The 13,394-nt window shown below is 50.7% G+C and overlaps 6 protein-coding genes across 6 annotated transcripts; 3 read left to right on the top strand and 3 right to left on the bottom strand.

Annotated features, from left to right (window-relative positions):
• Positions 1-237: 237 nt before the first annotated feature.
• Positions 238-2,127, bottom strand: N7443_008627 (arginyltransferase; the record flags this gene model as incomplete). The annotated part of the gene is made up of 8 exons (XM_056888683.1): positions 238-683; positions 743-808; positions 859-956; positions 1,007-1,411; positions 1,463-1,648; positions 1,714-1,789; positions 1,846-1,890; positions 2,073-2,127. The coding sequence occupies 8 exons, from the start codon at positions 2,125-2,127 to the stop codon at positions 238-240; spliced, it is 1,377 nt and encodes a 458-aa protein (XP_056737985.1).
• Positions 2,128-3,109: 982 nt separating this feature from the next.
• N7443_008626 (NUDIX hydrolase) lies at positions 3,110-3,656 on the top strand (the record flags this gene model as incomplete). Its single annotated transcript, XM_056888682.1, has 2 exons — positions 3,110-3,158; positions 3,229-3,656. The coding sequence occupies 2 exons, from the start codon at positions 3,110-3,112 to the stop codon at positions 3,654-3,656; spliced, it is 477 nt and encodes a 158-aa protein (XP_056737984.1).
• Positions 3,657-4,542: 886 nt separating this feature from the next.
• N7443_008625 (DNA-directed RNA polymerase II core subunit RPB3) lies at positions 4,543-5,589 on the top strand (the record flags this gene model as incomplete). The annotated part of the gene is made up of 2 exons (XM_056888681.1): positions 4,543-5,162; positions 5,214-5,589. The coding sequence occupies 2 exons, from the start codon at positions 4,543-4,545 to the stop codon at positions 5,587-5,589; spliced, it is 996 nt and encodes a 331-aa protein (XP_056737983.1).
• A 1,654-nt stretch (positions 5,590-7,243) lies between these two features.
• Positions 7,244-7,854, top strand: N7443_008624 (uncharacterized protein; the record flags this gene model as incomplete). The annotated part of the gene is made up of 2 exons (XM_056888680.1): positions 7,244-7,761; positions 7,839-7,854. 2 exons carry the CDS (start codon positions 7,244-7,246, stop codon positions 7,852-7,854), a joined length of 534 nt encoding a protein of 177 aa, XP_056737982.1.
• A 447-nt stretch (positions 7,855-8,301) lies between these two features.
• On the bottom strand, positions 8,302-9,174 carry cbpA (putative calcineurin binding protein; the record flags this gene model as incomplete). The annotated part of the gene is made up of 1 exon (XM_056888679.1): positions 8,302-9,174. One exon carries the CDS (start codon positions 9,172-9,174, stop codon positions 8,302-8,304), a length of 873 nt encoding a protein of 290 aa, XP_056737981.1.
• Positions 9,175-10,756: 1,582 nt separating this feature from the next.
• Positions 10,757-11,571, bottom strand: N7443_008622 (SDR family NAD(P)-dependent oxidoreductase; the record flags this gene model as incomplete). Its single annotated transcript, XM_056888678.1, has 2 exons — positions 10,757-11,012; positions 11,063-11,571. The coding sequence occupies 2 exons, from the start codon at positions 11,569-11,571 to the stop codon at positions 10,757-10,759; spliced, it is 765 nt and encodes a 254-aa protein (XP_056737980.1).
• Positions 11,572-13,394: the final 1,823 nt, after the last annotated feature.

The following is a 13,394-nucleotide window of genomic DNA, read 5'->3' as shown; positions in this document are numbered from 1 at the left end:
CCGCATAGACCGTGCAGATCTATTCCTGGGTCTATAGTAATTTCTCGTATAGCATCTCGCAGTGTGGCTGAACCTTGTAAACGCTCGTGCCTCTTATGACGTGTGATAAGCGCGCATGAGATTACTTGAACGGAGATTAATTTTAAAAAATGCATTCTTCAGATCAATTCAGATAAAGTCTAGACATGCAGTAAATAGATCGCTATCAGTCACCAACATGCTTCGCTCTTTGCACTTTTAGTCGAAAAGAACCACTGCACTGTCCTTCACAAGGGTTGGGCCTAGGACTGCGGCCAGCTCGGCAATGATTCCCTTCAGTGATTGTGGGTTGTTCATGGGCATGTCTTCCCAGCCGACGAGATCCTGTATGGAGTCAGCAAGGTGGCTCAGAGAGAGATGAGAAGGTGGTGTTACACTCATGTTCACAAAGGTCCCGTGGTAGAGGAGGTGCCAATGATCCAGGTCCAATGCTTCTACCTCATCCATAGTCAAGACACCAGGCATGTGAAGGTCAAAGAGGGAAAGCTCTTCCTCATTGATATCGCTGTCGATTGGCTGACTCGAAGTCGAGTCCTCGGCATTTGTGGATCGGGATCGGTCTCGTGACAGGGAGACATAGGAACGCTTGTTGAGTTTTTCCGTGAGTTCGCCAGCCAAGGGATCCCATTCATTTGTTTCGGGGTCTGCACCAGACTCGTTAGAATGATATTCTAGTGGAAAGACTGAATCGATGTTAACTCACCAAGGATATACTGTGGTCGGAAGTCGCCCTTGTAGCGCATCTTTACGCAACTGTGGATATAGTATCCTGTAGTCCGTTATTAGCAGTGCACATGCCATACAGTGTTCGAAAATTACCCATATAGTAGAAAGGATAGTCGTTCTCGATGCAAAAGGCAATTTCGCGCATGGCACTGAGCTTGCCAAATTGCCAGTGCTCATATTCAGGATCATAGCTACCACTTGTTAGCAATGCACCCCCACAATTCGAAGAAAAGACACTCACAAGACGTATACCGAGCTCACGCCATTGGGAACTAGATCCAGGACCGCAACAGCGATCAACTTGCCATCCAGTCGATAACACTGATGCCATGACCCGAGCTTTTTTTCGTCTGCATTAGCCTTTGTAGGTTTGGCGGGAGATCGCTTGATGCCAGCGCAGAGGAAGCGCTCAAAGTCCTTGGTCTTCCAACGGGAGACGTCCTCGCGATGAACTTTTGTCTGATACTTGGAAAAAAGCTCAAACTTCGTCTGAGAAACCGAGTCTCCTTCGATGTTGACCTCGAAACGATGCGCCGGCTCCAGGGGTCTTTTCGTCTCTGGATCAATGGGCCGCTTGACGTTGCTATATTCCGATTCGTGAACAGCAGACAGCAGGTCAAAGTTGCACTTTCGGTGTCGCTTTTCCCTGCACAACTTGTCAGGAGTCAATTGCCAATAAACAGACTGAATTACTCACTCTCGAGTGCGGGGACACAGTCTGGCTGCCTTGCGCATGTACTCGGGACCCAGAACAAATTTGGTCCAGGCATTGATTGCCTTGCGCTGGTCACGGCGAGGTTGGTAAGCAGAAGCCTCGAGTCTCAGCGTGTAGTGAGGACAGCATGACCGCTGCAAGTTCTGCTTATAGTATAGCGAGCCGGATCTGTATGTAAAGAACAGAACGTTAGGCACATGCATGCTAGGACAGGGGTAGATCGGCGATCATACCGTCTCCAACCCCGATCAATTAGCTCCCCATAGTGCTCGGGGCGCACGGCCACAGAGCTGGCGTAGTAGGAGGCGCCTAGAAATGACGTGTCAGGAATATCATTCCATAAATAGAGAGAGGAAATGACATACTACCATCCTCTGATTTACAGTAACCGCAGGAGTTCCGTTGGTAGCCTGCCAGTGAATGGTCAGTATTTACCTAGTGGGAGGGGAAAACCGACAGGAGCTGCAGGAGATTGACAAGTAATCCCCGCCAGGGTGGCCCCCGGGTCGCAGCCCACCAGGGCCAGTGGACGCGCCACGGGGACGCAGCCGGCGGTCTCAGTGGCCCGTTGCAAGGGCCGAGTGGGACGTACCTAATGGCCGGAAGAGCGACAGCTGTCGCGCGCGTTCGGCGTCAACTGGTTCCATTTTTGCCGTAGAATTTGAGGATTTCGGGTTGGTTGGCGGCCCCGGCGGAAGTGAAAAACTAGGATGTGAGAGGCAAACACACAGCGGAGTGGACCGTGGCAAAAATTGAAAGGGTAAGTGTAGAAAGAAGAAGGGCTGGGGGGGGGTGAGAAGAAGGAGAAATGTAGAGGGCGGGGGGTATGTAATTATACTACTGCTGTATACAAGGAGGCTCTTCGTGACCACATATCTACACCACTTTCGCGTCCTAAGTAGCGAAGTCGCCGGTAGTATGGTTCTATGGTTCTATGGTTCTATGGATATCGGTGATGCTTTTCTAAGGTTCGATCACCTGCCCGCTTACCAGATCGGACATCCATCGCTCCGGCTTTCCTCTCGGTACCAATGTTCAGGGCCGGGGCTATACATAGTAAGGTCTAGACAGGACTGGTCAAGGACCGGTCAATTGCGGTCTCTTCTACCCGAATAAGCACAGAAATTAGTAGCTCTCATTGAGTAAACCGTAGTGTAAAGTACCTGTACGGTTCAGTTAGTTGCCTTCGCCGGACTGCGCCGCCGGTTCACTCTGCCCCTCCAAGCCCACTCTCCCCTTCAACTGCCTCATTAACTCATTTCCCTTCTATTTCCCGCCATGTCTCTTACCAATACCTTTCGCTTCCCCACGGGAATGAATGGGAATACCTAGTCCACTTTCTGCGTGATCATCTCTGCGTTGTTCCCTAGGAAAAAAATTTCCCTCCGACCGCCCACCAGAAAACCGTTGTACGCCCGAAGCGACAGCTTTCATCCTCTCCACCCCCCAACTCCCCCCTTTCAAGGGCTCCCTGGGAGTTTGAGCTGAGAGCTTTCTTCTTTTGGACCGTCTCTTTCTTGTTCTCTACCTCCAATTTCCGCTACCCCCGTTCCTCCACACTCTTTTTCGCCTCCCCAGTGTACTGGGAATCTCGGCAACTGAACGCATCGGGAAATCTTGTGCATGACAATGGCACAAAACCGGAGCATGGAGTCTCGCGTCGGGCGCAAGAACCAACGTAAGTCTCCTTTCGCGCACGTGGGAGGCGATCGACCTAGTCATGACTGACCCCCGGGCTTCCCTTGCAGGTTACGGTTCGAAAGGAGAGCGCCTGGTAGCTGGAGTCGTCCCGCTGTCTGCCGACAAGACCAAAGTCCTCATGATTCAATCTGCAGGCCCTGGTGGTTGGGTCTTGCCCAAGGGAGGATGGGAAACCGACGAACAAACTGCTCAGCAGGCTGCGTGTCGCGAAGCCTGGGAAGAAGCCGGCGTCATCTGCACCGTGCTGCGGGATTTGGGATTGATCCCCGACATGCGCCCCTCCGGCCTCCTCACCGCGCAAGCTCCCAAGGCCTCCTACCAATTCTTCGAAGTCAGCGTCGAGCGCGAAGAAACCGAATGGCCCGAGATGCACAAGCGGAAACGCCAGTGGGTTGGCTACACTCAGGCTGCGACTGCGCTGGCCAATCGCCCCGAGCTGTTGGAAGCTTTGAATCGCAGCTCGCTCAAGCGGTAGCCACCGCCCGTACATACTGTGACAACAGGCTTCGTATACACGAAGGCCCGGGTGTTGCTACTCCCCTGCTCACCCGTTTCATGACCTGACACGACCCCGGAAAAAAAAAAGAGATCGGTGGCTTTCTTGCTTTCTTGATTTTCTCGAATTTCTCAACCTTCTCAACTCCCGACTTCTCCTGTTCCCATTACCTTCCATCTTTGCATTACATACGTCTCTGCGGACGGGCTGCTGTATTACCCGTCCTTCTTCTGGCGCACGATATCGGTTCTTTGCTTTCTCGCTTCTATCCTCATAGACGCCCTGCGCAGGCTCTGATTTGGGCTTCCAACCGGTCAGGAGGGCCTGTAAATCTCAAGTGGTCAGATTTTATGGAGGCTCTTGCCTACTCTATCTCCGTGGAAAGGGAAGACAAGTTTGACTTAGAAGTGAACTGAGGATCATCACAGTTCTCGCTAGCAGTTGAATTTGAATCTGAACTACGCCCTAAATCCCACAATAGACAATAATGAATCAGTAAAACGGAAATGAGCTTGACATGTCCGTCGCAAATCAGCATCGGCATTCAATGGTCGTGACGTTGAATTTGTGCGAATCGGCGGCTCAGGGTGGTGTCCCGATTAGGCAAAGTGCCAAGACACCTCCGAACTGCGAGTTCAGCAAATCATTCACTTGCCTCAACCCCAACTTTCTTCATCTCCTCCAACCTCACCGCTCCCTCCTATCTGCGTGGATCTCTGTTTGGGGCTTCCATTCCTTTGACATCCAGCAGTTACACGCGTTCTTACGGAGATTCGGCTCGCGGCGACAAGCGCTGGCGCAAGATGGATTACGAGATGGACCTTGAGCCCCAAGGGCCGCAGGTGACTGTTCGCGAAGTGAGTTGATGATAGTTTTTTGCAGCCATCAGAGCAGCCGATTGTTGACTGTCACCACGCAGGCCGAGCCCTACCGCGTCGACTTCAAACTCTCCTCATGCGACCTGGCATTTGCCAACTCCCTCCGTCGAGCCATCCTCGCCGAAGTCAACACCGTCGCCCTGGATTTGGTTGAAATCGAGAGCAACACCTCGGTGCTCCCCGATGAGATGCTTGCCCACCGACTGGGCATGATCCCTCTGAACTCGAAGAACTGTGAATCTGATCTAGAATATACGCGTGAATGCGATTGCGAGGACCACTGTGTGCGCTGTAGTGTGACACTTTCTCTGCACACACGATGCAGCAGCGGGATCATGCCTGTCTACGCGCGTGATCTCATCGTCCAGGGCGAACGGATGAACGACACAATCGGAGATCCTGTCATTACGGACAAGGAGGGCAAGGGGGCTCTCATCTGCAAGCTCCGGAAGGGTCAGGAAATCAAGCTCACCTGCCTGGCTAAGAGGGGTACCGCTAAGGAGCATGCGAAGTGGGCACCCACCTCTGCTGTGGGATTCGAATACGACCCCCACAACAACTTGCGCCACGTGGACTACTGGTACGAGCAGGATGCGAAGAGTGAATGGTAAGTACTCTGGTCAATTGATTGAAGAATTGCGCTGATCCTGGACTACAGGCCTATCTCCGCCAATTCCCAGTGGGAGCCCGCCGCAAACCCCGATATGCCCTTTGACTACGATGCCGAGCCGAACATCTTCTACATTGACGTCGAGAGCATCGGAAACCTTGAGCCCGATGTCATCATCCAGCAGGGCATTAACATCCTTATGAAGAAGCTCGCTACCACCATCTCAGAGCTCTCAGGTGAGAGTGCACACGGTCATGAAGATGCGGAGATGCTGGGCGCTGGAGACCCCGACGCCTACGAGCCTCCAGAGGGCATTGATGGCAACCTGACCTCGTACGGAAATGGTGGTGCCAATTCATGGGGGGCCAGTGCCCAAACCCCCTACGGTGCTACGCCATATGGGCAGAGCGCCTACGGGTACTAAGCGGACAAGGGGGGCATAAAAATATCTAAGACAGACTCTTGCATGCAGGTTGGAGTTCTTTTTCATTTCTTTCAGTTTGTGCTTTTATTTTGGCGGCTGGCGGCGCATTGGAGTTCCGTGAACTTACGCCGAGGCGGATGATGCTGAGATCCCGCTTGTTCATAAATCTCATCACCTTAAAAAAAAAGCTCACTGATCTACCTACACTTGCAGTCAATATCAAATTTATCATCAACAATTTTTCTTTCACATAGTCGTTGTTGCAGGTGACGGGTATTCTTCTGCAACTCCATGCGGCACCATGCCAAAGCAATGAAGTACAAGGTTCCGAGTCAGGTTTACCTGTCTTAGATACCTATGAACCACCTGAGCAGCCCAAATTTCCAGTAATTTCGCTCTCTAGCCTCGTAGATCTACTTCCTACCGATTAGATCCAGTTCCTCTGCTCTCTTTGGTTTCCTTCCAGCCTCAATATACTATTAACCTTGCCATCGATATCTTTTCCAGCAATAGATCAATGAATGTAAGTACCACGCCCAAGCATATGCTAGCCAATATAATCAAGAGTCTATTTTTGCGCACGAAGAGACTAAACGGGAGTAAATCTCCTATGAGAAAGATGTACATGCCACCTGGTATAGTTTTCTGGGGCAAACTTTAGTGGCCTGTCGGTGAGTAAGCCCCCGGCCATTATTGTCCCCGATTGGAAGCAACCTCAAGTCTATCGAAGGTAACAGATGTAAGACATAAGCATGAAGATGATCCCGGTAGTTCTAGATTGACGAATGTATGAGCCAACTTATTTAGCCAGACCCGCATGCAAAGGTTGTCTTCTCAATTATTGAGACTCGAGAGACCAGTGGTTTGATCGCTGAGGTAAAATGGAAGATGGAATCCAGAGAGATTGACTTTGAGACATTGAATGTAAACATCTTGTTTACATTGAATCTAAAGTCTAGGTCATCATACTACCCCACACCCTTCTCTCTCAGCAGAAGTTCTGTGGCCTCTTAACTTGGCCATCTCTAGAGTATCAATATGCCGCTTCGCCGCAGCAATCAGATCATCATCATCTCTAAAGCGACCCCTCATCTCCATCAAAAAGACCGACGCGGAAAGTCCAACCTGTTCGGATATCCTGCATTAATCTTGCTTAAATGATGGTTGCGGCTTTGCTGGCGCGACAGCGGTCTTGCGCTTCGGTTATTAGGTTGCTGATATACTCTATGGTGAATGAATAAGATGACGACTAGGCTCAATGTCAAGGGGATGACTTGGCTGCTTTATTGGATTCATGGAGATATATGTACATATTTGAAGATCGGAAAATTTGATACTGAGACTTGGTAACGCTGCGGCGCGTGCCCAGACAAAGAAGAGATCATTTTTCATGTTGAAACCCATCAAAGAGACCTATACTTCTTTATTGCTTCCTCTTATCCTACTTTGCCTATGTGATATCTAATTGCTATTATATAATTAACATGATAAGCGAGACAAGCGACAAGTCTTTAATCGTATCCTCAACGTTTTCCGTCTTGATTCTCCTGGCCTCGTCCTTAACTTCCCATCGCACTTTCCTTAACAGAATTCGCTCATATCCAAATCACCTCATACCCAGACATGTCACTACTTCCACCTCTCCATATCCGCCATGGCATCCCCAACGCGCGAAACCAGTCCTTCATTCATCCAGCAACGCGACATGTTATTCACTCAGCTCAACGAGCAAAGCGTCATTCTCAAAAAATCCCCAGAACAATACCTCGTCATCGCCGACGCCCTGGATGATCTCGCGCAGAAAATCGCCTCCTTCAAGCTCGACGCACACTCGCCTCTCTGCTTCAGTGCGAAGTACGATGCCCTCGCCACTACACTGCTATGCCACAGCGACGTGTTAAAGTCTCACCCAAGTCGACATGTCGAGATCGCTGCGTCTATCGATCTGATGCAATTGCGACTCGGTCGACTTACCATGAAGCTTGATAGGGATAATGACTTTGCGCTGAAGATGGATGCGCTGGCGAGTCGGATGGAGACTTCGTGGATGCCGAGTGATGGGATGGATGGGATGGAGTTAGCCATTAAGGAGCATTTGCATCGGGTTTGGTGGGAGCTGAATCTCAAGGTTCCAGGCTGTGAATGTGGGAATGGTGAGAAGGATGAGAAGAGGTTAGTTGGCTTGCTGAGGGTTGATCGTTTCTTTGCCTAGCCTTTTTTTTTAATATGGTAGCTAACATGCGCTGAAGGGCTCTTGATTGGTGAAATGTCGTTTTTATTTTTATACGAGGTATCGGGGGACCATCAATATGGAGTTTCCTTCCTCTGTCACCTCTGGGATGGCCAGGGCTAGACTCGTTGATTACTGAGAGACGTTGATCTGATATGGGGTTCTTCACGGGGGATATGAGACTCGACAAGTGGGCGGAATGAGTGATCAAGCAAACCACTTTGAAATCTTGAAGTGGACCCAACCTAGTGATTGCTACGAATGATACGAAATTACCAAGACGAATTGTGTACAGTTGAATATGTATATTATTACCAATAGGTACTATTTTCAAGCCGACAAAGCCGACATGTAGACCGTATCCGAAATGCAAAGCAAATCAAAACCACCAATCCCAACGCCAAGCAAAAGCACCATCTTGGATGATCTATGCAGAACCGTCGCTAAGAAATGCACACGAACAATGCACCTTCAAAAATCATTTAATCCATCAGCTCAACTGGAGGCCGCGCCGTCTTAGGCGGCATCTTCTTCAGCGACATCTCAACGGGACTTAAGTCCAGATCCATATCGACATCAACATCCTCAACATCCTCATCCTCGACATCCGGTAAACTGACATCCTCAACCATCACAGCCGGCAGATTAGGGCTGTGGCCGTGGTCTTCAGGGTTGAAAAGGATGGTGCTGCTGCGGGAGCGTTGCTGGGAGCCCGCAAGCGGCCAGCTGCCGGTACGGTTATCGGAGATAGAAACGGGCGTAGCAGGGTCAACGGGCGCAGGCTCGACGTGATCAGTCTTGAGCATAGCAAGAGCGGTGGCCAGATCACTAGCGTGAACTTCCTTGTTGGGCGGGTCCTCATTGCGCATAGTCCAACCGTGGGGAGGACTGGGTGGCGGGGAGATGAAGAAGAGCTTGTCGAGTTGCGGGGCTTCGAGGAGGCGCTTTGGACGGCGCATTTCTTCCTCGCTGAGGACGGGTGTGGGCTCGCCAAAGTAGATCCGGGGTCGCACGTTGCGGGTTAGGAATCTGGTGTTTTCTAGATGCTTGCGGACGGCGACGGCGTCGGCATCGGAATGGAATGAGCAGACGATGCGCCGGAAGGAGGGAAGCGGCGAGAAGGAGTTTAGGCGTGCGATCACGGTGATCTGGGTGCGAATCGCATCTAGAGAGGACGGCTGGAAGAGAACGAGATCGTTTAGATCGGTGATCAAAAGGGTGTTTGATGGTGGTGTGGGCTGCGACAGCGCGGGGATGTTGGATAGGTCGATGGAGAGCGAGGGCCGCGATGAGGATCGGCCGTGGAAGGATGGAGAAGAGGGCAGAGAGCGAGGAGGAGAAGCGGATTCAGCCATGGTGGTTTGGGTGTGTTGGTTTGGACGAGTACTTTGAGGTTGGGAGGAAAGAGTCGCGGAGGATAAGAGAATGATAAAGGGGGGGGTTTGCCACCGGATAAGGTAGAAGGGTCTAGATGCGTGGAGGCAACTCGGGTTTTTAACCTTGATTTTTAAGGAACAGTTGGAGATAATTGGAGATTAGGAAGAAGGGAACTACTATTTAACTCGGGACCTGGGTTTGCATTCCTTAAAAATCTGGAGAGGCGCAGCGGACAGCATCATCATGCTGACACGGCCGTCTCAGCACAGCCGTCGCCCGATTGGGAATGAGTTGGTTCCTGACCGACCCACTTGCACCTTCATGAGCCACCGCTAAACCGCAAACAGTAAGTATTGAGTCTGAATGGCCTGCATTAGCCACATCTACGCCACATCCTCTCTTAAGTGTTAACTCCACACATCTGAGGCGCGTCTCCGCTCCGCCTCACCCTACAAAGGACACCTAGGGACCTGGTGGTGACTTTGTTATTCGTCTGCCTTGGTTCAAAGGGCTTGGCCGCGCTCCGCCCTGGCAATGCCACCCCAGGATATATGAGCCTTCCTAATGCGGAGATGGCTCGTCGGTTCCGGATGTCTGCGGCAGGGACCTTAATTCCCAATGCAAGGCAGCTCTTTATGTTTATTTACTATTATTCTTTTTGCTCGAAGGTGAAGGCCGCTTGCATTCGATTTATCTGTGCTCTCTTCGTCGGCTTACACAGTGGCTCAAACCTCAAAATATGTCGAATGCATGGGGTAGGCCTGGAAAGACATGCGCTTCTACCTGGATGTTCGCCTGCATTTAACGCGAGGTGTACTCCATAGTTTTACTGAGGAACATGTCTCGGTTTCCCAACTCGAAAATTTGTAGGTGGCAGACCCTCGAGATAGGCCCGTGCTGGAACCGCTTACGGGGAGACGCGGTAGGTGCCAAAATCCAATCCTAGCCAGGTTGACTAGCATGCATAATTGGTTTCGCACGACCATATCGCGAGTCCTGTATGATTGGGTGGTTTTTGGTGTTGCGGTTATCTGGCGTGGGGTAAATGCGAATTTGCTTCGCCACGGGAGACGAATGCCCCCAGTCACAGGCCATCAACGTGATGCTCGTGGCTAGGTTTGCATCGACTCTTCGGGTGCCAGTCGGTGATCCACAGAGAAGACCTGCACATTGCTCTGGTGTTACTACAGATCGGATAACGAAGGGATCGTTCATTGGGGCTTGGCTTTTTGCTGGGCAAGAAAGGCTCCATTGCTTTACAGATGTCGGGATCGTATTGAAGGGACATGACCGTGATCGAGTCGTCTCAATTCTTCAAGTGTGAATCAAGAGATCGGTTCACTTTGACTTTAAATCCCTTTCTCAAGTCGTTAGAGTTTCCTTGGGGCCTGTCTGAGACATCTAGATCTTTGGGAACGAGATAAGAGTTACAGCCGTAAGACGTTATCACTAAATCAGGAAAAAGATTGTCTATGGCCTCAAGGCCAGTATCTTCCCAGGTCAATTCCGAATGTCATTGCATTGGACGGATTGCGGCGAACATGTAACAACAAGACTTGATCAATCAATAAACAAACCCCCAGAAGCAATAATATGCGCCCCATTCACCCACCGCGCCCGCTCCTCGCACAGAAATGCAACCGCATAGGCGATTTCCTCCGGCTGCCCCATCCTCGGCCCAACAGGAGTCTGATCAATAACTGGTTGGAGAATCTTCATCTGCTCCTCGCCAGCAGCAGCGAAGCCTTCTGTCATGGTCGGACCAGGGCTTACTGCGTTGACAGTGCATCCGTATTTTGGAGGAAGTTCCTTGGCCCTAGGTTCTTGTTAACAGTGGACACTGCAAATACAACAGAGAATACTCACCAGCACTTGGTAAACGAATCAACCATGCCCTTGGTGCCAGCATAAATAGTCTGATTCGGCGGTGGACCTCGAGCCGAGATACTCGCGATATTCACAATACGCCCGCTTCCTTTGGTAAGATGTGGCAGACAGGCTTTTGTCAAGAGGAAGGTTCCGCGGCCGTTGATGTTCACAAGCAGATCCCAGTCATCTAGAGTTTGCTCCTCTAATGGCTTGTTCACAGCCAGGGCGACGCAGTTGATGACGATGTCAATGCGATTCCACTTTGTCAACGCTGCGTCAACTAGCTTTTGTGGGGCTTCTATCTTGGACATGTCACCCTCTACGGCAATGGATGGGGACTTTAGGGATGCGATGACCTTGTCTGCTTCCGGTCCAAGCTCGGGAAATGGGTAGTTGACCACGGTATTTGCGCCGCGAGAGGATAACTCTCGCACGATAGCAGCGCCTATTCCAGAGCACGAGCCGCTGACGATGGCGACCTTTCCAGCTAGTGTTTGTTCTGTCATTTTGAATGGTGGGTTGGTAGGTACGGTGTTGGATGAAGTGGTTCAGGTTATTGTATTTGCGCGCACACACCTGGAGACAATTTTGTGATTTGACGGAGTAGATCTTCTAGCAAGGGAGGAAGGTTAATATTCAATATAGAAAACCGCTGATAAGGTTATTCATTTGTGTTTTATGGGCTTCGTGCATCGGGTCGAAGACATGAAGATTCCCCATGGTCGATCCCCACATGCCGACACATTGCGCGTCTCGGGTGCCTTTTCCGCGCCCGATGATAGCAATTACGGATAAGGCAGCGTAAGATGCCCTCAGTCAGCGGGGAAATCACTCTAAAAAATATCCAGATAGAATTGCTTTTCAGAATTCGTCATGTCAACAGTGTCTTGGGATCTGCCTTCGGAGCCATATCGGAAAGTGGACCACGAAGAGATCTTCCAACGGCGAGAGTCAATCGGCCCATACCTGCCACTTCCCCGCATTTGATAATACTTTTTACGCCCATGAGGGAAGGCCCTGAAGGTCCCTCGGGCGCTGCTGAGGGAGTCCATCTCGAAACTAGGGGGCCAGACTGTCGCTGGGTCTTGCGGAGAAGATCAAAAACGCCATGATTGCGCCCTATCTCCGAGATTAGACTATGCGGGAGTCAAGACTATTGAAAGAGGCCTTAGAGCCTTGGCACGGAGCATATCGATGCTCGTCCAGACAGAGCAAGTGATCCTGAGGACTTTTGCATGGGGACAAAGTGGATAATTGCAGAGTTTGCGCAGATAAGTGTTTGCATTCAATTATTGCATCAAAACACGAATTGCGTACTCATTGTGAGTACAGGCTTCTGCTTTACATTACCAGGCCCCTGATTGGCGCGGAACTGGATCAGGCCAACGCAACAGTCTCATCTCTTCGCGAAGGACTAACCCTAGAGTCGCTTCCAGAAGGTGGGACCCAGGCGTTGGCCTAATTACTAATTCGAGACCCGCTGGGGCACTACACTGAGTGGATTCTCATTCTAGAGCAAAGACCCAAAAAAAAAAAAAAAAAAAAACAAAAACAAAAAAAAGGCGTCACCAGGAAAGAAAAAACACTAGTTGCATCTCCGCTTCCATCCCTTCTCCACGCTACACTCTCTACATTACACAATGGCAGGCCTTGTATCTGAGCCTGGATGTATCCAAGCTCGGCATATCGGAGATATCGTATGAAAGGAGGTCGGGATTAACAGAATGCAAACGGTGGATCTACCAAAGGAGTCCACACGGGACGGAGGCGAAACCTAGGAAGGGCCGACCAAAGAGTGGAACCGATCTAGACATCTAGCATCGATGGCCGCCAATCATAGCCGGGCAGAGCGTCGATCGTGAATTCCATCCAATCACACGGAGTGTAATGGTCAGCACTTCCGCTATATCCAATAGTAACGGCTCGATTTGTGAGTTTTGTGAGATTTGGGCTGCATCACTGCTGCACTGGGACGCGTCGGAAGTCTTTTGCGTTGCTCAAGACCGGTCCTTGCTGACTTTTGGAAGCCTTCTGATTGGTGCCGGGGCCACTCCTTGACGGATGCATCGCTGATTTTTCGCCTGCCTTCCCTAACTGATGGGGCTCGCTGCTGGTCTAGCTGCTTGTTGGCGGAGACGGTGGTGGTGGATGGAGTTATAAGGGGGGAGCTGGTCTTGGGTTCGGTGATGGTCGAAGATTTTCATTGATCGTCACTTCGCCTTACTTTTCTTTCTAACGGTTGTTCCATCACTCTTTAACATACTTGGATATCCTGTCTTGCAAACGGCTATTGCTCAACTTGGCCTGTCGCCCCTGGTCTTCTTTCCAT

Source organism: Penicillium atrosanguineum (assembly GCF_028827265.1).
Source record: "Penicillium atrosanguineum strain IBT 20685 chromosome Unknown utg000007l_segment0_segment0, whole genome shotgun sequence".
Lineage (NCBI taxonomy): Eukaryota > Fungi > Ascomycota > Eurotiomycetes > Eurotiales > Aspergillaceae > Penicillium > Penicillium atrosanguineum.
The sequence above is the reverse complement of the archived record's forward strand: the minus strand, read 5'-3'. Positions and strand labels throughout refer to the sequence as shown.